General features: G+C 34.9%; 1 protein-coding gene across 1 annotated transcript in view; it reads left to right on the top strand.

Annotated features, from left to right (window-relative positions):
• ADGRB3 (adhesion G protein-coupled receptor B3) overlaps positions 1 to 27,465 on the top strand; it is an 871,792-nt gene that overhangs the window by 676,656 nt on the left and 167,671 nt on the right. The window contains 2 exon segments of the mRNA XM_012650418.1: positions 24,425 to 24,551; positions 26,228 to 26,363. Coding sequence (XP_012505872.1) covers positions 24,425 to 24,551; positions 26,228 to 26,363 — 263 coding nt within the window.

Below are 27,465 nucleotides of genomic sequence, written 5' to 3'. Positions count from 1 at the left end.
TTCAGAATCGTGACCACATAGGCATCATTGACGTTAGATCTGTCCCAAATTGTCTCTCTTTCCATGAGATTTCTTTTATAACAGAATTTTCATTTGAATCATACTCTTTCCCTGAATGGACTATTTCAACCACCTTCAGAATATTCCCAGCATTCTCCAACCCACCCTATTATTTCGTCAAACACCAGTATATCTTCTATTGTCTATTCTTGCTACTTTAAATGACATAAATAAGGTGTCCAAAGATATGGCATCGCCATCACTACTCAAACATTTTATCCATGAAAAAACTGAGCTCTGCTTTACAGCTGTTGGTATTGTGAGCTATGTTTAAACTGTACCAGTAGGACCATTCCCACATGCCACCTTGTCCACCAGTGTGACGTGCAGTCCTTCATGAATATTCTGCAGAACAAGAAGTTGAACCTAGGCTTATCTTGAGGATATATTGTTTATGTTTTATCCACAAATATTTAATCTAGTGAGGCTTTGTTTTTGGTTACAAGTATCCTATTGTTGATAGACAGATTGTCTCATGAAATTGATGCTTTAGATTTCCATTTGGCTTTTTAATATTAAGAATAATTCTGAGATTTAACTAGTATCTAATTGAGAAGTTATCTATGGTATCTATGAAAGATTTCTAAAACCTCTATCCTTTTTTATATACTGAAGTGTATCCTGACTATCTTTCTCTCATATCTAGGGCATCAACATTTAACCAGTTACATTATCCATGTATTTTAAATTCCACAACATTCCAATCTATACTTCTCACTCCATTTACTAGCTAAGTAGACAGATATAGACAGACTCTTCCTCTACTTATCTCAAACTCATCCTATGACACAATTTACCCCTGCAATATTAGTAGACCTTTCATAGGTAGAAGTGAACATACTCTTCCATATACCTAAAATAACACAGTGAATTGTTCTAGTTGAGGTTTCAAGTAATTTTTAGAACTAAGTTAGTCTCCAGCTGATATTCGATGGTTGAGTATATAGGCAGCTGAATTTTTATGAACATCATTTCTTAGAACTACTGAATTAAGGAAAGCTGGATATGAGAAGAGAGGGTATTTGAGAAATCAGATACTTTATTGGCAGCTACCAGAAATAAGTACCTACTGGCTTCAACGTCCCTGGTTGATAAAGTGATAAATTCCACAGAAGCCTGAGGAGTTGCCAGGAGAAAGTCTTTCTCTGGCAGAGCATGCAGGATGTGATCAAATGCTTTAACAGAACACTGGAGTTACATGACCTTCAACAATAATGGCCAAATAATAAATTAGCCTTCCCAGCTGCTAGTGCATAATCATAACAGCAGATATTATGTGAAAATTAACACCATGACAGATAGTAAAAATGGTAATGTAACATATTGATCACAATCACTAAAGGATAGAGTACTGAAGCCTGAGAGAATCTCAGTTAAGAATACAGGTATTTGATAAAAAGCTACTTGTGAAATTAGCACAAAATAATGCATAGAGGTTGTGAAAACAGTTTTAAATCACACCTTAATCCCAGGAAGTAGAAGGGCATTACCTGGTGCATCAGATCATCATTGCCATGGTTTTATTATCATTATCATTGAATAGGTTTTTAGCACTACCCCTCGTTATAAACCATTCATCAGCAAAACAGGTATTGTCAGGATTGAATGGAGAACTTGGTTTTAGGGACAAAAAATGGCAGAGCCCTTTCTCTTGTTCCTCCTTTCTTTATTCCGTCCTTCTAATTTCTTTCCTCATTCTTCCCTTTCTTTTACTCATATTTAATTATACTAAGATTGCAGACATATTTGGAATTAGTGGAGCTGGTAGGAGTCATGTCATTTTCTCTTAAAATCTCTTAATATTATAACATCACCTAAAAGATTAAGGCCAATCTTAGAAATGTGACCCTCAGGTCCTTTAATAACTGGCCCCTGCCCATTTCTCCAAACACAATACTTTCTACCTCTTGCCTGACACATTATTCTCTGTAACATCTACCTATGCTAGTGTATCATTCCATCTTTCTTCTAACCTAACAAACATTGGTATTGCCATGCATAACCTATACAAACTGAGCATCATTTGCCATTCCAAAGACCTGGGAATCCCTTTTAATAGAATGCATCATTTGTAATTTTGTGGTTTAATGTCTTTCAATTCACTACCAAAATTATTCTATGAATAATTCCAATTATTCCTCTGTTCATTCTTATAGAATCCAAAAGGTCTCCTACTAGTTTTGCATAATATATATTTGTGTTTTATTTCACGTCAAATTTTTCACGTGAGAATGTTCTCAGACATACTTAAGATAATTAACAGTTCTTCTAAGAGAAACAAAGCTACCATTTATATTTTGACAATCCCAAAGCTGTGCCCTAAACACATTCAGTTTTTAATAACTGGTATTTGCCAACCAACTGGCTGACCAGTGGTGCACTAAGAATAAGCACTAACCTTTATTCTGGACACATTAACTTAAACTTTCAAAGCTTCTCTGAGTTGGCATGGCTTTCAAGCCTGAATGTTCTGTGAAAACATAAAAAGCCCAGTGCCCTCAAAATATTTTTCTCTTTCCATAAGATAAAATTTTTATTTGATACTTAAATTATATTTATTTTTCCTATAACACTAATGAAAATAATTATATTCTCAATTACAAAAAAAGTCTGAAGTAAGGACCTGAACGAATAGTTTGTACAAAATAGTTTATACAAGTAGTTTATACAAAATTGAGCCTTCTATGTACCAATATGGTAATTGGATGTGTTGTGTTCTTTTTGCTTTTGGTATTCTAAGAATGGTGATAAGAGCCACCTGTTTTGCTGCCATATCCCCCAAACCTAGAACTGGGTCTGGGATAGTATCTGTTGACTACATGAGTAGATGATTTCAAACCCATCTCTTAGCCACTAAATTATATTGTTATCCACTGTTTCATCTTTTATAACCAATTCTGTGTGGATTACAACTAGGCTACTTGTATTTTATATACTCTACCATGTTTTTGATTGTAGCATAAATATTTAGATATTGCAAAATTCAGAGAAAGGCATTGAGTAGAGGAGATATAGTCAAGAAGATACTTTATTATCTGATTCAGTGGACTTATTTTTCTCCTCTTTTTAAAATATAAAAGAAGTTTAATATTTGCTGACCTCTGTAAATTCTGACGTAAGAGTACAATTAATTTTCAGTATTAACATAATGAATTTGCAGGAAATCAAATAAGGTTACCGTAACCTCACTTTGAACAATACAGCATTTGAAAAAGCATCAAAACTCATTTTTGTTGCTTATTTGCCTGTGAAACATGCTTTATGATGGCCTTTTTCAATATTGCCCTCTAATTAGCTTTGCTGAATTTGGGAAAACATAAATTACACAGAACTACATTTAAAAAATTAAAGTGGATGCACAAGTTAATTTAGCCTGAAATGGGAGAAACGCAAGACTTTTTATTTAAGAATAATTCAGACCACACTATTTCGAGTTCTCATTTTATGTGGAGCACTGAAGTTTTCAAAAGATGACCTAACAAAAGAGCTAATTTATAGTATTTTCAAAATGATTTTAAGGTTTAAGGAATATGCCCTTTTCTTTTATTCCTCCACACTAATGAACGTTTATAAATTGCGCTACTTGATTGTCCTGCTCCTTCCTTGATTTGGTAGGCAGAATATTCGAAATATTTAATTGGCCAGTTATTTCTACTTCAAATCCCATTGCAGACAATGAAACTACTGGTTTGGTAAGAAAACTTAATGTGTCAGAAAAAAGAAATGGATACCATTTGACCAAGGGTCTTTGCATGTAACCTTTATCAGCAAGTCAAAACCAGCTTTCATCTTGCTTATTTTAGAACTTTCTCGATCTGTGGGCCTGAGATGCCTCTTTGCAGCAGTAAAGAGATGGTGGGAGGTTGCAGACGTTATTTTAGTTTTAAATTTACAACGGAGTGAAAGGAAAAAAATGATATTTTCTTTTGTAACAAAGCTGATGCATAGCTTGACAAAAGTGTTCGTGTAATATGATTAAATAATGTTTCAGTTTAACCCACTAATCTAAAGAGATACATGAGTAGGTGCAAGCTATAGATGAAGTATTCATTTCATAGAGAAGTTACTTTATTTTGTGATGACTGTGAATACTTAGCACAAAATTAAAATGCGCGCACATGAACAAACTGAGTTATTTGTTCATATCTCACTCTCCCCACTCTGCCTCAGAAAGCTTTCAAACGAGCATGATTTTCTTCCCTAAATAAATTCTAGAAATGAGAAAATCCAATAAGTAGGAGAATTAATTTGTGTTTAACTTTTACATATTTACTTTATGGGTAGCCTACCTATTGCTCTAGTTCCTAGGGAGCTTTGTTCCAAAATCACAAATATAAACAGGAGATTGGTTTCTACTTTGCTTCAGTAAACTTTGATTGGCAATCATGAACTACTTTTGCACGATTCAGGATTATTCCTTTGTTTTGTTTCTAGAAATTAATATTTGTCATATATTAGCTTTTGGGTAAAGAAATCATCCCACAGAACATTTTGTGGCTATACAGTATGGTCCCATGGGTTTTCTGACATTTTGGGAACTATTTTTTCATATTTATTGCAAGGCTTTATTTAGACCTCATCTCTAGCAAAAGTACAGAACAGTACAACATGTATTTTGCTTGATACACTCCTGGTTCTTTCCTCCTATCCACACTTGTTCATATCTATTTTCATTTAATACTATTTTTATCTTTTATTGTGTAGGTTTAAATGCCACCTTAAATCTTTCCGTAACCAGCACGGTAAAGCTAGATTAGATAGATGGATCAATAAATATATCAATAGAGAGAATGTGGTATAGCATTCAGTTTTACTGTTTTTGAAGTTTGTACCTCATTTGCTCAATGAACTTCCATTTACCACCCAACATGTTCATAGCTATATATTGTGATTCCAAGTAGAATACTATGGTCTCCAGTGTTAAGGACCTAAAAATTGAGTAGGGGAGAAAGCTACCTTGATAACTAACCTCTGTACAATATGCTATTTATAAATGACATGAAAAAAATGGCTATCAGGACACAAAGGTTTCTTGGCAGCTCTGGGTGTAAAATATTAAGAAAAGTTTCGTAGAGGAGAGGTCATCTGACCTGCACCAAGGAAGAACATGTTATGCAGGGGTGGAGGAGAAGAAAGAACAGCATTGGCAAAGGTACACAGAGACATGAATATGCATGATGGATTTGAAAACTCTTTTTTTAATTCCCTTTTTGTCCCAATTGTCAGTTGGAAGTGATGTTGCACTGGGGCCTCCGCTTAGTAATAAATGACTACACGTACCTGATACGGGTTCTCAACAGCCCTTGAGTATTACAATAAGGGCTGCTTGACACGTTGGTGTGGAGTTAAAGCATCCTCTGTCCCTGCTGATTCAGATCTGTTTTATTTTTCTACTAGGCAAAAGCTGCCTTTATATTGTTGGGGCAAGCAATGCATCTAAGAGCTGTACTATACTAATGGAAGGAATTTCTGGCAAAAGTCAACCAACAAAGTGACTAAAACAACAGCCAGGCTGATGACATTAGCTGTACAGACTTGACTCCCAAATTCTGCTTAGGTTTAAAATTAAGATGAACACTCTCCAATGGGGCTGTGGGGAGATGACTTGGAAGCATACTTAGTGTAATGTAGGAATAAGAAGCTTCCTATCCATGTAAGAGGTCCCCAGAATCGCCCATGTCTCAATTTCTAGAAGAGCTCATATTCTCAAAAGAAAACACATCTCCCCGAAAGACACTTATTAATTACAAATGGAAAAAGTGGGGAAACCTGGCAAATGTAACCTTAACCAAGTGATCAGAGCCGACATGGCCAGGAATAAGACTTACATATATCAAGTATATCCTGACATTATGTACAAAGAAAGGCAAAACATCACTTTTGTGATATCCCCGAAAAAATGTATGACTTGAGTCTACTCTTGAGAAAACACACACAGACCTAAATTCAAGGACATTCTACAAAATAAGTCAATATTCTTCAAAATTGTCAAGGTCACGAAAAACAATGACTGAGAATTGTCCGAGATTGGAGACTCAGAAGATAAGACAATTAAATGCAGAGCAGGACCCTGGGTTGGATGCTGGATCACAAAAGGACATTAGAGGTACAATTGGATTTTGAATAAAATTGGAAATTAGTTAATAGTATGTGCTAATGTTAATTTCATGACATTAATTATACTATGCTTATTTCCTATTAACATATAAGAAAAGCTGGAAGAGGAGTATACCCTTCTGTGTACTATTTTTACAACTTTTTATGTCTGAAATTATTTCAAAATAAAATGTTAAAAAGGAGAGAAAATATAAATCCTGGTTCTTCCCATTTCCTTTTTTCTTACTACTAGCCTTACAAAAGGAAGAAGAAAAAAAATGAAAAAATGAACAAAAACATATAAATATGTGTTTATGTATAGCTATATCTATATATAATTCAATCTTTTTGTCTTATGAAATGTCCATTGCTTTCAAAAGTTATGTATTTTCTTTTCAGGAAAATATTAACTAAATTCAAGCTTTTTGCTTAAATAAAGAGTTATGAGACCTAAAACAGATCTAATGTAGCCTTTCACCACACTTCTCATTAGAAATATTTCAAAGATTTGGGGGAGGAAAAAAAAAACATTCCAGAGCCTATTAGTTATGGCTTAGTCCATTCTCTCATAATAATATTCTTATGGCTTATAAGACTTCCTCCCATAGTTAAAACAAAATTTCTCCAGCTTCTTGTCAAAGGGAGAGAAATGTGGGTAGCTGTCTTTCACACAATGAAATAAATTTCTTAGGCCCTAATAATCCTCAAGCAGAATATTGCTAACCCCTTTAATCTTTTTCACAGTTCACCTAGATTGTTAAAATAAATTTAAATCTCCTAAACTGATATATCTACCTTGACTATTTTTTAGAACACAAAGATTATTTTCAAAATTTTCCACTGAGAAAGGAGATTATAACCTAAATAAATCTATATTCTGCCCAGCATATTTTTAGGCTGCTACTAAATACTGACTGTATTTTAAATATTATAATGTGGTGACACAATATCTTTTTCATCTCCCCAAAGTCCTATTAAATGTATAACAATAGTAGACACTTTATTTAAATGGACAGATGTATGGAAGACTCTGGCTAAAGAATCTATTTGGTTGAGAGACTCTAATGAGCCTAAACAGAACTAGTTTCCATCTCCAAAGACTACTGCCTGAGGTCATTTGCATTTGAATATGAGAATTAGGGAGAAAATTTACTTAAGTCTGATTCTGGATCAAGGTTCCTAACAAGAAACTAAGTAATGTGATTTGAAGGGCTTTTAACACCTTGTTAAGAGAATCACCCACAGGGCCTTGTTGAGGTTATTAGAAGGTAATTTTAATGCCATTGGCCCAGGGAAAAGGGAGGGCAAATGTAAGTAAGGCTGAGCTAGACATTCTGAGCAACGCCTATAGATCAAACTAGGACTGCGTAAAAGTCCAGAACCAAGGAGTCCACTGTGAGACTCCAGAGGAGAGAGAACATTGGGATGTCCCCAGAGTAAAGCCATTCCAAGAACACATAAAATGCAGCCCCATGGATTTATATCCGAAGACAGAAAAATAGCCTAGAAAGCCCTAGAAACAGTCACACAGAGTGCTGGGGCAGAAAGAATCTGCTTGGACAGAATATCTAGAAAAAGCCCTCTCATTGATCGTATTGCCACAGTGATTAGCTTTCAGAGATACACGGTCCCAGTGGCTTTCATGTTTATTTAAATGGTGGTCTTCAGTGGGATGAAGAAATCAGCTGTCAATCTTGATAAACAGAGGAACTGCATGCCTTCAGGTTTGGAGATGAAGACGGCACAAAATTGCCTACCCAATCCCCTTCTACCTGAAGCCTGTCTTTGTCCAGAAACTGTAAAGGAACTTATAGAGGAAAAATGGGAAAGACACTTAAGGGACACGAGTCCTATTCCTAAAACAATAGGGATATATAAATCATCAAAACACCTTTCTGCCACTCTGGATCCAGTCCAGCTGAATGACTGTGAGAAGAGGGAATCTTTAGCTTCTCTGAGTCTGTGTGGGTGGTACAGATAGATGCCTCATCCGGCAGGGGGCCTCCTAAAGATAACCTCGGAGACAGGGCAGCAGTCTGGATGCTGGGCCTGAGTCCTGGCAGCAGTCACCAAGAAGCAGAGGGGTCTTATCAGTACTCATACTGAAGGTGACATCTGAAATACAGACTGGCCTTTTCACTCACAAGTCTCTGAGATACGTCTGCAAATAAAACTTGTAGGGGGGAAGAAAAAGATTTTTATGAAACTATGGGCAACACACAGAATAAAACTAGCAAAACCCAGCTTTGAGCATCTGTTTTTCTGTCCCTTATTCCTGAGCGTTGCAGTCATAAATTATCTATAGTTCAGTAACATGGCTGGCGAGGAAGGCTGGGTGATACAGCAGGAATGCAGTGCTCTGTTCAAGGTGGCCTGGCTGCAAGGAGAGGAAGCAGAGCATTGTCCAGTTCCATTGGCTGCAGCACATCCTCAGTTCTGGTCCAGCAGGAACTTAGGTTTTCCTGAATGATGCCGTGGGAGGTGGGTGATGTGGTGTTAGTGTGTTCTCTCCCTTGTGCTGCTGGGATGATTAAAAACCTTGATTTGCTTTTCTTCGCAGCCCCCTGACCCCCTTGGCCAGCAAAGGGAAAACCTTTCTGTCCTGGAGTCCTACTTGATGTATATCTGAGAGTAAGATCTGAACCCAGCAGAATTAACAGTAATATGACTGTAGCACTTTTTTTCGTACCCCTTTAGACAGATAGGTATTTAGTTTTAACAAGAATGAAGTGGGTATGGTATAGGTGACGGAGAGTTTGGCTCAGAACACATCACTCTCAACAGGGATGCAAGGCCCTCTGGTATCCAGGGGAAAGTCTTGAGTGATACTTCTTTTGGCACATAACATTAATATCTTCGAGTGAACATGTAAAAACCCTACCTGCATCTGAAAACAAAGATCAAAGTTTTCAAGCCTTACATTGCAAAAGGAAGAAGTCATTGTTATATTAATATGAAACCTTTCCTCCAAAGTGGTCCTTAACGGTGTATGGTTGAATATGTAGAACCCATTAATGGCAGGACTGATTCTAGTACCCAAAGAAGCTACTCATATTTTAAATAAAAGCCCAATCTTAGACTCCATCTGTAAAATTTTTGCATCTCTAATGTCGCATTCACATCAGAATTTTATATACATTATAGATTATGTCCCAGTGTAGATATATAAAGAGGAATCACTTCAGTCTGTATTTTGGCTTTCCGGGAAGAGGGAGAAGAGAAGCTGAATAACTGTGAACAACAGTCTTTTCTATCTTGTCATGTGAGATATGAAAGAAAATCATCTGCATGAATATGAAGAAATAAATTATCTTAAGGCCATCTACATTCACAACCTAAAAGAAATCACACTGAACTACTGGAATATACATGGCAGACTCAAAAAGCAAGTTCTTCCTCCTGTTCCTATTATTTGTGCTTGTCTTTCCATAGGGAATTGGTATGTTTTTATAGCAAGCTTTGTTCTGCAAGTCTGATAGCAAAAGGAGCCTAATTAGATAAAATAGCTAAGGAAGAGATGGAAAGTTGCAGTCACGAGACAAAATTAGAGCCAATGAGAATTTGTGGAGTCACACACAATGGGTTTTTTGTATATCTACTGAGTTCTTAAATATTTTATCAAAACTTCATTTAGTTCATGAAATATCATCACTCTCACTTGGTCATACCATGAGTTTCTATCAGCATTTCTCTCACATGTTAAAAGGTACAGAAGCCACCTTAGTAATCTAAAACTACTTACTTCAGGATGTAGTTATTGTATTTCCCAGGGCTATTTTTTAAATGAATCTATCTCGGGTTGGCCATAGTTAAACTCCAGGACATTGAGAATACATCAAGTGGCTTGAATTAGTGAAATTTGAACATAGATAATTTGTCTCTTTGTCTTCAAATTGCAAAGTTGGAAATTGTACTATTAGCCAAGTAAATTTTATATGTCTCTCTGAGAATAAACAGTCTTCATACCAGTCTTTCTAAATCTATCCTCAATAGGAAAATTTCTGACTTCCTGGGATTTCTCTACGTTATCTTAGATAGTCAGCCACAAAAATAGGTTGTTTACGTCATGGAACATTATGTCGATGTCTGATAATTTTGGGAGGACTTGGAGTCCTCTTTTCCTGATGAACTTTACATCAGTGACAGATACCATATGAGAACTACTCTTTGTAATACCAATCAACTAAATATGGCAGACATTTCTATGTTTTAACTTTAAAAAATTATATATCCTTGACTGTGGTTAAGAGAAAAACAAAATTACTGAAGGACATGAGGAACACAAGTGGAGTTTGCAACTTTACTAAAAGATTATGTAACTGAGAGGTAAATAAATGTGCATGGTGTCCTTGGTTTTATGATTAAATCATAAGCAAAATTTAAAGTAGTGGTTGAACTACTTCAATATCTATGTGTATTATTAATGGTCACATCTTCTTTAGGGAAAACTTGAGCTATACATTCTTATCACCAAGAAATCAGTGTTAAAATTCCCTGAGATTCTACACTCTTTATCTAATAATAATATAACATATCTTATGCTATGTGCATAATGTGCATAATAGTAATGGGTCTGCAGTAGTCAGAAATGAGAGATGAAGACAGGAGAAGAAGCTATATTAGTGATGCTATATTAATTATGACAGAGAAAGCTTTTCCATTATAAGCCTCATTTTTAAGATGCTTGAAACTTTCCCACGGGAATTTTTCTCATGACAGTTTTCTTTTTCTTTTGGCCTAGTAATGAAAATAAGTAGATTGATTTTTAATGTTTTTTCAGAAATTTTATCTGAAAATAAAAGTGGTTTTCTATCCATTAGAACATTTTTTTTAGAGGCTTTATTTTCTGAAACCTCAAAACAAATAGCTTTTTAATGACCTTCAAACTTGTCTCCAACGAAGAAGTTTAGTACCTTTGGTGTAGTAGGCAAAGTTTGATTTGCAAATAATTGAATTACAAGCATTATCCAATGCTTCTTCTGAAAATTGTTGAGTCCCCAAATAGCAGTTAGCCCACTGCACCTTGCAAATGAGGGGAACTTGCAATTACTTGGTCAGTTACTGAAAATTAGCCACTCCTGGATTTTGAGTGTTGTGCGTACAGTTTTTGTGCATGCTAGAAAAGAAACCAGAGCTGAAAACTGGTTGCTGGACTCTGACACGGCACATTCGAAGATAAGTGAACTTCCTTAACAAAGGAGAGAGCAAAGGCAAGGTGAAACTGTGGCCTATGTGATCTCTTGTTTAAAGTCTCACTGAGACAGAATCACCTCATTCACTCAACAGATTGAGATCTACTCAGGAGACACATGGTTGAGATCCAAAACACAGAAAAGGCCTTGACTGCTCATTAAAATGTTAATTGTGCCATTGAGGTTCAGTGCTGTCCTTCAACCAAGAATTTTCACCGCTTGCCTTATTAACTTTTTAAGAAGCAATAGTATCAGAGGAGTAACAGCATGATAGACAGAATGCACATCTATTGAAATGTATGGCAATGTGTATTTCTTTAAAGGCCACATTTTTTGAGAAATTAACTTATGCACTCCTCCTCTTTATCACTGGAGCACTAGCCACACCCTACAATTTCTGACTGGGTTATAGAGTTTGGAATTTTCATAATTAGGGTTGGGGTGAACAAGTTATGTATTTGTCTCTACACTATATTTGAGCACAGGGACTATGTTTATTCTTTAATCTTTGCAATCCCAGTGCCTAGATCTGTGCCTAGCACAGAGAGGCAATAAAGCATTTTACATAAATTTTTGAATTTATGATATTAAAGCAAAATGTCATATTTTCTAAATTATGAAAGTTAGTATTTTAGGGTGTCTAAATCAGCATCTAAAAGCCTTAGTTTTATCTACGCATAAATGCATAGTAGAATACTACTCTTTCAAATTTTATATCAGAACTTACAAATCAACTTGCATTGAAATTAACAAACAGCCATGTTACATAATTAATTTAAAGACAGCCCCACCTCTTTATTGTGCTTTCTGCATGTGCTGTCATTGAGGAATTAAGCACAGGCATCCATTGCTTTTCCGCGGTTACTCTCTGGTCTGGTTGTCATGGAGCTAAAAAAAAAAGTGTGTAGCTTGGCAAATGACTGGCTAGCCAGGTGGGTGATACAGGTGTTCTGGAGTCTCAGAACAATGCTTCCTCTGTGAACTCTTATCAGCAGAAGCTGCCACTCTATTCTTACTACCTAGCATCTTATTGTTTTCTGGGAATGGGTAATTTATGGCCTCCCACAAAAGAGAGTTTCAACTTCCCAAGAAGCCAGAAGTTCATAGAAATCACTTCGTTTGTGGAATTTCATACATAGTTCTTTTTGACCATCATTCATAGGACATTTATTTCAAATACTCATAATTTCCTAAAAGGGTACTCTGAGTGGAAGATTTCTAATGATAATTTCTTGGTAATGGTAATGTTTAGAAGATAGGAATATTACATACATTGACAATTCATGCTAAGATATGACATGGATTCTTCCCTCTGGTAGTATGTAATTTTTCTTTTGATGTTTTTCTGTCCACCCATGAATTAAAAACAATACATGGTTTTAACTGTTGGCTGTGTGGCTCTGTGATCCCAAAGAGGTTTGGTAATCCAGGGCTCTGTTTTCACTTCCTAAAATCTTTAGAGTGATAAAAGGAAAATTCATACCATTTCTTTTCTTCTTCATGGAGGACATTAATTACTTTCTTTCTTTTAAATTAGGGTCTTCCAAATCTGGACTCTGGTATTCTCTTAAACCTGAAAATGTTATGGTGCCACCATAAGAGAGATAATCTTTGGTGGATAATCTTGTTTATGTCATATGATCCCTCTGACGTGATTTTCTTGTCAAAACATGATACATGTGATCATAATAACACCATATTGCATTTATATAGAACTTTTGTAGAAAAAGTATTATTTCCACTAATAATGCCTGGCCCATATAGCCACTAAATAAATAATTGTCAAGGATATCCATTGTCTTCAGTTTTATCAAGACAGCATTCCTATAAGGTAGGTAGAGCATGCAACTGTCTAATTTTATAAATAGGGACACTGAGTCCCAGGTTATGCTGGTGGTGTCCTCCAGATGCCAGCACTCGGGTGGTGCAGATAAAACAGAAGCCAAATTTCCTATTGCCACATCTTTGATTTTAAAATTAAATTAAATTTAAAAACTATATGCAGGACAAAGATATTTGTTTTCCTAGATTCTCCAGATGATATAAAAGGGAGGAAAATTGGCAAGCTCTTTTGAAACTGATCACAAGCAAATCCAAAGTGTAATTTCAATTAGAAGAAAAAAAACCTGATGAAAAGAAAATTTTCTCTGATATTTACTGAAGCCATCATTATAAATTTTGATTTGGTGAATGCACTTATCTCTGTCATCAAGTAGGTACAAAATGTTTGCAGCTCGGCTTTTATTGAGTGAACTTTTTCACTTTGAACACTGCAATGCTGAGATATTGATTCGTTTCTAAAGAATTCAATAGTTTCAAATCAGCGATATTGGAACTGATGCAAAATTAATGTTAGTTTAATAAATATATGATTATGAGCCACTCGGTTTGAGGTGAACATGTTATTTTACTAGTTTATATTTTAGTTGGATGCAGTTTTTCTTGTAGAGACCATTTTGTTTAATTTCTAAGTGTTTGCATATAGTAAGTAACACTTTGTTCAGCCACTCCAGTCATCTCCATTTCCTATCTACTAATATCTGGGTTCCCAAATTTCACATAATACACTGAGAAAGTGAACGTAGAAACTTTCCTTTAATACTCAGAACTCTTTTTTTCAGAGTTCTAAGAATATTATATCATCTTAATAGTCATTTAAACTATATAAATGTCCAATGAACCCTCATTTTTGCCTTTTCTGTGTAAGCAATGATGAATCACATTTTTGAAGTATAATTAACTCGAGATTTTAATTTTCTGTTTCTTGAAACTAATAACTCTGATATCAAAATCTCATATTCCTGGCCCCATCCCAGAAATAATGCATCAGAATTTTTAGTTAATTAAGCTTAACCCTTAATTGTTGTCTCAGTTTGATGTCTCAACTGTTAATTGTTGAGAACAATTCTTCCAGTTTAGGGTAGCATTGTAGGCATGTACTCGAATTTTTAACTTAGAAAACAGTAAATCCATGACCCCATGCCAAAACATGACTAAATCAGTTTACAGCCAAGCCTCACCATAATTATAATCTCAAAAACAATGGGGGAGAAAAGGTGTAAAATACAATAGCTGCCTAAGATGCTTACTTAGTGATTCTGCTGTTGAGAATCTTGGTGCCAGGGTTTTAGCATCTAGAAGACTGTTGTGCATCATAGATGGACATTTTACGAACTAATTAAAATGTTTTATAAAATATTTTTGGTAGATAATATTTAACAATATATTGATTTGGCTTAGAGGTGTTAGGAATTATGGAAGAATCCATAATTTTCATAATCTCTTCCCAAGACATCTAGTATAAATTTTCAGGAGAAACAGTTGACTTTCACTTGTACTCCTAGGACTATGCACTGTTTTATAAATTGTTTTGCTGAATCTTCTGCAGTATAATGGTTAAATCTTAGAAATGACTGTTGTAAATCGGTGGGTAAATATCAGCTTGCAAAATCTGCCTTATTGCCATAAATCTGGAGAGATTACATAAGATTAAACCTTATTAGTAAATAGTGGAAGGTAATAAAAATAAACATCAATCTAGGAACCAAATCACTGTTAATTCTATTCAGTGCACCATGATGCTACTGTAGCTTAAGAGAAAATTTTCATGTGCTACAAAATGACCTGGTAACCAAAAATAAAAGACTTAAAGAATCTATTTGATACTGGAACTCTCTTATTAATACATTTCTAAATCACATATAAAGATATGTACATTTTGAGAGACATACAGATTTTTCTTTAAGATACATCTTTCAGTTTTCTGGTGAAGGAACTATTTGGTTTAAGTTACGAAAGTATTCATTTCCTGTAAATACGGACTATAAAAGAATTAATCTTCTGATAACCATATGTTAGCTTGATATTATTTCATATAATTTTCTTTTTGAATCTCAAAAGAATTTTTCAGGTTGTGGAGGTAATATAGTTATATGAGAATAATGGAAAAGTGGAAAAAATATAATGGAACAAAAAATAATACCCATAATTCAATCCCCTAAGACAACTACACTTAATTATTTTTTCTAATGTATTTTCAGTCTTTTTTATGTATATTTTTTATATGTATCACATTTAGGATTAATCCTTTAAAAAAAGTTTGTGAATCAAAAGCCATCCAACTCAGGAAATAAGAATATTGGTATTAAGTTGGTGAGATCTTGGATACCCTTTGTAATTAATTTTGCAATGGTCTAGTCATATCTCAGGACTGGCCATGTGTCCAGATTATTTGAAAACTAGTGTGGAAAGTAACATATATTTAAATCTACTCCATTTTATTTCAGTAATCCTGCTTTTTGAGGGTTGTGCATCTCAGCTGCTACAAATTATATCAGGCTAAAAATTGGTTCCTAGCCCAGACAAACAGTTTTTTTGAGGAAGAAAATATACAAATAGAATGAATTATTTTGCGATTTTGAGATTAACTAACACTCGATGTTCAAGGCATGTTAAAGTCTTTTGAAAAGAAATGAGAGGAAAAAAATAATAATTTAGGCTTTGCCTCTGCTTCCACCCAAGAACAACTTTGGAAGTCTTTCTTAATCTAGTAATATTCAGAACTAAAATGTATTTTGTTATTTTATTAGACATATCGTACATAATTCATCAGCTAACTAATGTATATGGTAACATTCATCTTTAAAAAATAATAATAATTCTATTCAAAATTATACTTCCATATTCCTCAAATTATCTCTTTTTTCCCTGTACATACCAAATTCTTTTTCTTTTAATGGTCTGAACAAATATTTTGAAATTTTCTGAGGTAAAAAAAGGCTTAAAATGATATAAATGAAATATTATTCTTAGATTTTCTTCCATCTTATTGAAAGTAATAATGCTTTACCCCTTGTGGTTTCAGTAGAAGATATTTTCTCTCTCTCCTTCTTTTTAATATTAACACTTTCATCATTATTCTGAATCAAATTGTGGGACTTCTGTCTCATCATCACTATATCCCACCATGATCTATCTCTCCAGGGACTGTTTAGGTCTGCATTGTAAGGTGTCAGGAGACTGATTCCCACCTCAAAGTGAAAACATAGCTGACAAAAATATAATTTTCTGTGCTATCTGACTTCCACGCAGTCTTTTTCCTTTTGTTGCCAAATTCTTTGATATCTCAAGGTTCCTTTTTTAACTTCTGGCAATCTAATTTCTACCTGACCCCTCTACTAAAATTGTTCTCGCAAAGTCTCTCAGTGGCCTCTCCCATGCCCATAATGACTGTTCTCAAGCCTCATCTTTTTATTCTCTTACATGTTTGACCTTTGATAAATCACTTTTTAAATGAAATCCTCCCCACTTATTTTCTGTGAGATGTTAATGCTTGGTATTCTCTCACCCCTTCTGAGTGCTCTCCCTGTCTGATCCTAACTTTGGCTGTGCTCTCTCATTGTGTCTGCCCCTCACTGACAGCACAGAGTGAGAGAAATCTGCCTTGGAGTCCAACAGACTTGGGCTCAATGAGCAGCCCTTTACCAAATGAATGTCCTTAGGAATGTCAAAATCTTGGCTCCATTTCTTTCTTTTAAACATAAAATAATAATGCCAATGATACGCAGTCCAGGGCTTGCATGGATATATCACATAGATTGAGATACCCAGGCAACCCCCAGCTCCAGGCTCTTTCATCTATAGGGTCCTCATGATCCTTGGTGGGGACAGAAGCTCCACTTTTCTCAATTTTTATCTAGAGAAAATAATAATATCTACCTTGGTATTTAGTTCAATAATTTAAAAATATGCTTAAGGTATCTGCCATAGCACCTAATGCTGAGTAGACACTCAATAAATGTTAGCTGTTATTTTCATTAGTGTGATTATTATTATTTGCCTATTGACTAATTAATGATGGCAGCTAGCATATTTTAACCTTCAATTATTAATAAATTGTTATGAAGATACTTATACATATTTATAACTCAGTAGATTGACTTCCTTAATGTTATTACTTATCATACTCCTTTTTACTCTGTTTTCCATTTAAAACACCAAGAAAAAAGATGTTACTGGCAATAAAACTACTATTCTTATAAATAATGTGCAGTGACCTCAAGAGTGACATATTGTTGGTTTTTATGTGTATTTTATGACAAAGAAGCAGTAACACTACACCTGCAAGATAATTTCCACTGAAGCTCTCAGGCTCAGAAAGGCAAAGTGGAAATCTAACATGTCCACAAAATAACCTAGCACCGTGGCTGCATCATATTTGATGATGAATAAATATTTTTGAATAAATGAATGAATGAATGATGTAGGAAAGTCCACCTATATAAAATCAAAATCTTTACCAGGTATTCATTCAACAAATATTTATTAAGCACTTACTATGTGTCAAGCACTATTTTGGAATCAGGGAATACAAAAGTGAACATAACAATATACCTGTCCTCACAATACTTACATTCTAGTGAGCAAAGACAGTCAAAAAACAAATAGAAAAAAACATATATATAATACATCAGATGTGATAAATGCTATAAGCAACAACAGGTCAGAGTAAGAGAAAAGGGCATGTGGGAAGTGCTTAGATAGTGTATAAATTATTATATAACAAACCACTTCAAATCCCATGGCTTAAAACAACAGCCATTTTTATTTGCTCATAATTCTGAGGTTCAGCTATTGAGTCAAGCTCAGGTGGTTAGTTCTTCTACTAGTCTCAATTAATGTCACCCACAAGGCTGCCATCTAGCAGTTCATCGTGGAGCTGAATGTGTTGATATGGCCTCATTCACATGCCTGGTGGTGGATGCCAGTGCCTCTCCCTTAGTGAGGCTGTCCTGGGCTACCTTACATAATAGCAGCATTTCAAGTTGATGAGAGTGGAAACTATAAGATCTCTTGAGATGTAGGCTCAGAAGTCACGCATCCTTTCAATGCATTTTCTAATCAAATCAAGCCACAAGGCATACCCAGATTTAAAGGAAAAGGAAATAGACTCCATCTCTTGATGGGAAGAGTTATATATAATGTGTGGCCATTTTTGACTTACTACCAAAAGTAGTAGTAAGTAACCAAAGATGGGGAATTACTATCTTTCACTGGGTAGTCAGTGATGACATCTCTGAGAGGGTAACATAAGGGCAGACAGGCCTAAACAACGAGAGGGAACAAGCAATGTGAATAACTATGAAGAGTGCATTCTAGGTCAAGAAAATAGCCTGCACAAAATGTCTAGGGGGCCCAGCAAGGAGCTCAGTGTGGTTGGAGATGATGGGCAACCACAAGTGTGTTAGGAGATAAACGTGGAGAGACGATGAGGAACCAGACAGCATAGTTCCTTGTAGGTAATTGTAAGGGCTCTTTTACTCTGAGTGAGACCAGAAGAACCATTGACAGTTTTTAACACAGTGACCTGGTCTGACATATTTGTCAACAAAATCTCTCTGGCTCCTGTCTTGAAATTGGACTTGAGGATGGGTGGCAAGAATGGAAACAAAGAATCCAGTGAAGAGATTAATCCAGGCGAGAGATGATGGTGGCTTGAAATAGAATGGTAGAACTGACAGCATTTTCTGGAATAATTTGTACAGCTAATTAAGCAGAAGACATATTCTTGGATTATGTGTAGTCATTTCAGCCAGATTGTCAGCTTCTCTCAGAAGCTAACTACCTTTATTTATTTTTTTATGTGTCTTCTACCTCATCTGGCATTTGAAAAGCACTCATTAAATACATATTGACTGGCTAGTAAAGACTCAAGCCTCACTGCTAGATTGAACATAATCACCATAGGATGCTGAACCTTTCAGGGTTCATCATCGAATGATATTTGAAGACCAAAAGCAAATAGATGAACCTACTAAGATCCACTGATACTCTTCAGATTGCATGCCTGCTATATCCTAAAGGACAGCAAATGAATTAGAGCTGAGACAATTTGTCTGGATCAAGCTCAGTATTAAAAGTCATCCATTGAAATGCAAGAAAATCATTGCATTAACTGAACATTTATCATTAAGTCCTTACTAAGTGAAAAGCAGTCTGTCAGGGATCAAAAATCAACAAGATATAGTTCTCAAAATCACAGATATTCTAATATGGCATGGAAAGTGTTAAATTTATAAATAAAGAAGGTAAGGTGAATTTAGCAATTAATATTGATAATATTAATAATAATGTTGAATGGAAAGCATTAACAGGCACAAAGGAGTGTGGGAAGATATAAATGTAGAGTATTCCTGGAACTAGTTTATTTTTAGATCCAAATTAGAATCTGGTATTATGGGATGCAGGGGCCACTATTAATTCCATGCCTAGCATGATGGGTGACAGGCGTTCTTCCTGGTGGTGAGAAAGTACCTGCTTCTCAATCTTATCCCAATGAATAAAGTATGTATATATGTCTTTTGGTGGTATTACTCTTTCACAGTAAAATATACATATTTACTATATAAAGATCTGATCTTATAACTTCATAGGACATGTTCAGTACATTGTCTTAAAACAGATTACAATAAGAACTTAGCATTTAATAAAATCCCTAGTCTCGATCTACATGAAAAGACCAGCTTTGCTTCTCACTCTGAGACCTAAAACAAGTTTCATAAATTCACTGCACTTTTTCTTTCCTTATCTATAAAACTAAGTGGTTGGAATAGATCAGTGGTTCTCAACCCTGACTGCACACTAGAATCATCTGGGGGGCATTTAAAAAAGTAATAATGATGAAGCACTACCCCAGGGTTTAATTTTTAAAGCTCTTCAGGTAATTCTAATGTACCACAAGTGTTGAAAACCAATGGGCTAGATGATCACTAAGGTTGCTTCTAGCAAAACTTTCTAATTTTATGATTCACCATATTTTGACATAGTAACAGTTGCTGGAGATAACAGTGTTCTCAATATTTGCAATACCCTGAAAAGTAGAGATTACCCTCGAAGACTGTTTCTATTCAAAATTGAGAATATTTTCTCATCTGTACTCCAAAACTCTCTGTAATATGAGAATAATTTACACCAAGAGCCATATATACATCGTCATTTGAGTATAACATATGCATTAAAATAATATAGTTTCACCCAGTTCTTAGAAATTAACTACTGTTGAGATTGGAAAGCAATTACTTCCTTTTAGTTAGCTTACGACATGAGGACAGGGTAGCCAGAAATTGTGCATAAAATTTTTTAAAAAGTTGTGCTGTAGCAATTTTGATTTTGAAAAAATGGGCTCAATATCATAAGAGTTAATAAACTTCCTAAAGTGCATTACTTATTCATAATAAATAACTCACATACTGATTTATTATGAAGCAGAGTAGACAGTCTTGTAGAAGACTGATTGAAGTGGAATATCTAGTGGTATTGGTATTTTGAAACATTAAGTACGATGCACACTATCTAGTGATGGGCACACTTATACCTTTGACTCAAACTATAAAAAGGAATTCATGTAGCCAAAACATTTGTACCGTTGTAATATTCTGAAATTTAAAAAAGTATGATTTCTTGATATAATTTTGATATGTGTCACTATAAATTTTTGCTATCAGTTTTTTTTACTAAGCAGCTTTTCATAGAAGCAGATAATTTTCCATTTAATTTTAAATCCAGAGAATGTGTGCACATGCTTTATTATTTAAAACTGTGTGAAACCAAAATCTCAACTAAATATTCAGATCCCAAAAGAAACCATGTTGACTCCTAGGAAACTGGGGAAATGCCTCAAATAAATATTAAGCTAGACATTAATAAATTTTGCATCATATTTTCACAGAATTCTGTGTTTCTGGATACATACTTTTGCATACTTGGGACAGGCAGACTCTTTAGCCCTAATACAGTAATAGGAAGAAGGAGAAGAGATACAGATGACAAGTAACATGGGTGAATGTAGGTGTAGCCAACGTAGAGTATTCAGGCATAGTTATGCTTGAAATCTATTTGAAAAAAAAATGACTTAAGGCCCAGAAAAGACACCATAAAAAGGAAATATATGATTTTCAGTATAATGTAATGCCTGTATCATCATTCTGTGTTTGCTTTTGACACCATCAGTCTGTTATTCTTATATCTTTAATTTGCATACTTATATTCACTGTATTTGTTTGCCCTATTGATGACAATCCAGACTTAATAACTAAGAGTAATTCACAGATATACCATTTATTATAACATGCAAAACTATGACATTGGAAGAATAATGTGACTGCTGGAATAGTCCACATGTTTAAAAACCTTGCTCTGTGCAGAATGGGGAAGCTGTCTTGCTTCACCTTTGCTCTAACACATACCAGTTTACTTTACAAGATCTCCCTGAAATCAATGACACACATGTACCATGCTTTCAAAGAATTCTGTGCAGTAGGAATAAGCTATGAAAAGTGTGAAAATACAGACAACTCATATTATAGGGCTTGTAATAATAGTTATGTGTATGCTACTGATGGAAAAAACTAATTTATGAGATTAACTTATTTTTAAATATCAAGAGTTTTATGAAACAATATAAATTTTGGCCTCAGAATGGCATCACATTTCTTACTCATCTCTTGGGAGTGACCAAATGCAGAATTTGGTAGTTATCCACTCACCTTTCAAGATTTCCTCTCCTACTCACCTGCTCCAGATTCTGGTGTTCTATCAGACGCATTACTTTCTATTATAAACCTTTTAAATTGAAAAGAGTACATTAAGCTGCACCCAGCCATTCACATATTATTATATATTAGTTTAATCAGATAAAGTCAACAAAGGGATAATAGTTGTGAAGAAAGGTAAGGACAGAGGTGGTATAACCTCAGGAAGGTATGCATGAAAAGGGACCCAGTGAGATTAGAAGCATTTCATGCTTGAAAAGAGTGAAGGACTAAAATGTGGAGACCAGTGTTACTTACTTCCCAATTTTGCCTGAGGCTGGTCCAGGTCAACAACGAAATCATTGTGCAAAATAAAATAAACTGACCCACTTTTCTAAATATATCATATAGATTTATATGGTCTTCAGAGTCTAGCAACATTATATTGAATATAAACTTTATAACTGACATCCAAAATTCAGTGATGCTAAGATCAAATAAATGCTCATTACATGGATATAAATATATAACTTTGTCTTATATGAGGTCTTACAATGAAGTTTTTTTCCTGTTAAAATACCAAATTGGTTTATTGGGCATATCTACATAATGTGGAAAGTGTAAGTACTGGACTCCATTTTGAAAGCATTGACACTACATTAAAGGAAAGCTGCTGTCCAGGATGAATAATGCAGATGTTATGTTTTAAAACATGTCAGATTCTTTTAAGTGTATCTTTCTTCTTTAAACTTTGATCAGGTGAGATAAATGCTTTCCATTTGGCCTTAACTGTTTGTCACAAGAAGATAAGAGGCAGACAGCTAATGAAATAAATTGATGTGCTGCTATGATTAGGTAGAATTGGAATTTAATACTATTGCAGTTGAAAGTATAACCAACTTTTTTTTTAATGACATGGTTGCATGACATCATGAGAAAGAAAAGAGCACTAACCAATTTTGAAATGGCTAATACTTATAAGTACTTGGGTAAAGTTGAGTATAATTTTTATCTAACTCTCCCCAAATACATGTATTCCTTCTTAAAAGAAGTTGTAATTAAGAGTATATTGAGTCATGAATATTAATGACATCAAATCATAAATAATAAAAAATATTGCTGGTAGATACCAAAAAGAGATAGTGTAAATTATATTCTGTAGCTCAACTTGGAAGTCCAACTGTCACAGAGAAGCCTCTCTCATTGAATCTCTCTGAAATACACTGCATGCATATTTAATCCAATAGCTTCAGGCATTTAGAGATGGAGGAGGCAAAAATCAAAAGTACCATATCAAAATTAACATCAAACCTTATATTTTTCTCTTTGAGTTTTGGAGTCATTTTTTAACACAGATAGTAACTTCGTTTGAAATTTACACACACGCACACACACACACACACACAGAGGTTTGCTAGATGGAGAGATTCCATGCCTGGGGGAGGGGAGGTGACAATTGGTGCATTCAGTACTGAACACGTGTAATGATAATAAAGTTGATTGGTTGAGCTCTATAGCTTTTTTTCTTTTTCCTTCCTCTCTCCTCCTGTAGAGTAGTTCAGCTGGGGGTGTAAGGTTCTCCCCCATCTTTCCCCCCCCCACTAAGAAGATGTAGGTTGATACCATTTTTATTGTTCTGCTGGGGTGGGAAATAAACCATATGCTTTAGCATTTTAAATGGCTACACCAAAGAGAAAATTGAACCAGGCTCTCTTCCCCCCTCCTAGTGGACTTTGGGGTGGGGTTATTCCTCTAAATGTTCTGTTGGACTTTGGGTTAGCTTAATGTTTCTGCCCCAGGGCAAAGAGGCGTGTGGGGAGAAGAAATATCAAGGGCTTCAGAGTCGAGTTGGGCCGAGAGAAGTGTGGAGTAGGAAGCTTATATCTGAAACCCACCCCTCCCCTGGATACCAGGCAAAGGCAATGAGAGTCGGAACCAGCTGATGCCGCTGCTGCTGCTTCCCGTTTCCAGGGTGAAATTTTCACAGCAGCTATTCTAAAGGGAGGAAAAATCCCTAACCAGCAGCGGAGAAGATCCTATCACCCAACCCAAGCTATGTAACCTTTTAGGCAGGCTTTTCAGAGAAATCCGCATTTTAAAAGCCAGCATTTACGGCCCAAAATATGGACCTGGAATCAGAGCTGGTATGAAAATATGAAAAGCTTCTTTACACCCTGAGTGTTTGAAACGATCCGATGAGCATAGGAAGTGGCTGCCAACGCTCTGGCGGCTGCTCCTGCTGCCGCCGCCGCCGCTGCCGCTGCTGTTCCTCGCAGAGGGCTGGACAGAGCTAGTCCTGGTTTCAGCACCTCCGGCGCTGGACAGCTCTCTGCACGCCGCACCGCCGCCTGCTTGCTTTTTCCCACTCTTGCTTTGCCTTACTGGAGATGCATCTAAATTACGTCCTGTTCAACAACAAGTAGATTTTTTTTTTTTCCTGTACGGGAATTACAGTAGACGATTCTCTCAATTAAACTGCATTTTCTTCTTTACGGATTTGGCTGTCAGGCGTATTTATCCCGATCTCCCCCCAACCCCCCTTTGCAGGAACGAATCTTTGGGAACGTGGTCCACCCAGGGATGTAAAACTGTGCTTACCGATGCATCCCATACGAAATGCTTATGTGATCGTCTCTCTACCTTCGCCATTTTGGCTCAGCAACCTAGAGAAATAGTAAGTAACAAAGGGAAAACACGGCTTTAATGCAAAGGCAGGGACATTGTGGCGAGTGTTTCTCCAGGGAACTGCATTTTAAATGGGGAAATGCAAAATGTTGCAGGGTGGCAAAAACGGGTTCGTCTCCTCCTTAGCTACAGTAGCTTGGTGGAATGAATTCTAGTTGGTATGCTGTAACTAAATTCTACTCAATTTTATGTCTTCTAACTTGAAATTTCTGCAGTATAGTTTTGAAGATGTACTTCAATCATATTACCAATATGTTGCAAACTTTCAAATAAAAATAATTGCCGACTCAACCTTTATTTTAAAGCTGGAAAGCTGTTCTGGGGAATCTGTGAGAATACTGTTAGCAGTAGAATGAAGACCCTAGACACTATAGCCAAACACATTGCTTATCTGCATTGAATATTTTCTGTACAGGTTTTCTGAGGATGTCCTTGGAAAATATGTATATATATATATACATATATATATATATACACACATATATATATACACACACATATATATGTATATGTATATAATCAAATGAAGTTTTCATGAAAGCATGGCTGTCAGCAACTGTGAAATCATATCTTAAAAGTATATAGGTTTTTCAAAAGTAGTTTCTGAAAGAGACAACTGAATAGAACTGCTTAAAAGAAAAATAATATTCTTATCAAATGTATCTTGAGAAAATAGAAAAAAATTTGAAATACTGAAAAGTAATTATTCAGGTAAATGTGACTTTCTGCCTAAATTTGGCCTGAATCAGCATCACTCTTCTTACTTATTTTGATGACAAAAAATACTTAATGTAATTTAATGTGCATATCTAAGGGTTTAGAACACACTTAATCTTAAAGTGTATTACTTCAAACTTCTATACTGACAGTATGAAAACCAACAGATTTCATTAGTTAATGTCACCTTAGTGTCCAAGGAAAGAAACCTCTCAGATCAGTGAATGCCTGTAATCTTCCTATGTGTTTTAAAAGATATAAGGCTGATTTTTCAAGGTCATGTGTTTAGGGACTGATAGTGGCAATGTGAAAACTATCTCCACATACTTTGTTCATAGAAAAAAAATCACAAAATGTGTTTGAAGATCTTAAATTTGACTTTTGATTTTCTTCTATATTCTCAGAGGTCAAGCAAGTGAAATTAAATGTGTGAATACTTGACTTAGAACAAAGTTGTCAAAAGTCAAAAAGTTTGAAATATTTTCAATGTTATGTACCAGATTTGGGTAACATAATGAGTTGCAAATGGGAGGATCAAGATAAATTTTACTAAAAATCGTATTGTGAAATGACTGAACTGTAGTTAGTTGAAGAAAAATGAATGCTGTTTCAAATTTTAGCTAGAAAAAAATTAGCATGTGAATTTTGACCAAGTTGTACCTTTAGGTCTTTATTTTAGAAATCTGTAAGTGGGTAATCAAAGCATTTAAGTCTCTAAGGACTTTATTACTCCACAGTAGGAGAAATAGGGAAGCTAGATTTAGTAATTTTGGAGGTTGAGAATATGCGAAAAGAGTGGATTCATGGGTAATTATCTGGTAACTATAACAACTGTATATATGGGCTATTTTTGAGTGATAGGTTAGTTGTGCTGAGTTTAGAAGTTCTTTTAATTTATTCTCTTAAAAATTTCTCTTTCTTTTTTCATTTGTTTCGTTTAATTTGCAGATCATGGAATCCTCTGGTACACCTTCAGTTACCCTAATAGTAGGCAGTGGACTTTCTTGCTTGGCCTTGATCACCTTAGCAGTTGTCTATGCAGCATTATGGAGGTATGTAATCAATTGATAGACTTGAATGCTTAGTTGTTCAAAGTTAAATCAAGGAATGTGATAATTACTATATGTCTTCTGTCTTCTTAATTTACTAAAAGCAGTATTTTCACAATCGAGTTATAATTGCTGTGATTGAGCTGTAATAAATGAATTGCTAATTTTCCTCTCTGTATTTGCCTATGATGAGAAAATAAACAAAAACACACAAACTTTTCTTCCCAATTCAAAAATAGTAGCTTTCAACAAGTTGCTTAGCCCGAAGCATGGTAGTCTTATACTCCAAGCTTAGTCTATGTGTGGTTTCTATTTATCCCAATTGCTCTTGAGCCTGAGAGTTTAATTGGTACAGTCAAATTAATTTTTCTGTTGTAGAAATATGGTCTCAAGTTCTTAAGTTTCAAACACATACTTTCAGTATGTCTCAGACAATGAGTGAAAGCTTCTATAATATTAAAGCACTAACATAATACCACAATGCTCCAGAATTAGTGTTTCCAATAAATCAGACTTTAACAAATTGATTAAAAGATATCATAAAAATACATAAACAAGGAAAAATGAAAAATTTGTTCTATAGCATTTGAAGATGTATCTGCTTGATATTATATGAAAATTTAGTATTTCTTTAAGATTTCTTCTTCTTCTATTAGTAAGAATTAGACTTGTGAGTTTTATTATGTCTATTCACATATCGATAATGAATACATAGCTATCTGGCCAAACTTTCTAATGGATTCTTAAAATTTTAAATGTTAAACATTTTTATATCCATTTTGATCATTAAAATGGTCTAAAAATGCAGTTACTACATTAGTAGATAGAGAATTACTTACATTTCCTGAATGATTGCAATATTAAAATTGCAAAAGTGGATGTTCCTGCCTCAGAGGTCTGCTAGTCTTTATATTTTACTTAAGATCCAAAAGCAATTGAGTTGAAAAATATATTATAATTTGATAAAAGAAGACTATTTTATTTAGCATCCTTAAAAAATCATTATTCTCATTATAATTTTTACTCTCCTGAGGGCAAAATTAATTGTCAAGGATATTTAAATTGTCAAAGATAGTAAGAGTTTTTATGCTTCATACAAAAATAAAATATTTACACATCTTGGCCCATTAGCACTGG

Source organism: Propithecus coquereli, unplaced genomic scaffold (assembly GCF_000956105.1).
Source record: "Propithecus coquereli isolate 6110/MARCELLA unplaced genomic scaffold, Pcoq_1.0 Scaffold324, whole genome shotgun sequence".
Classification (NCBI taxonomy): domain Eukaryota; kingdom Metazoa; phylum Chordata; class Mammalia; order Primates; family Indriidae; genus Propithecus; species Propithecus coquereli.
The sequence above is the reverse complement of the archived record's forward strand: the minus strand, read 5'-3'. Positions and strand labels throughout refer to the sequence as shown.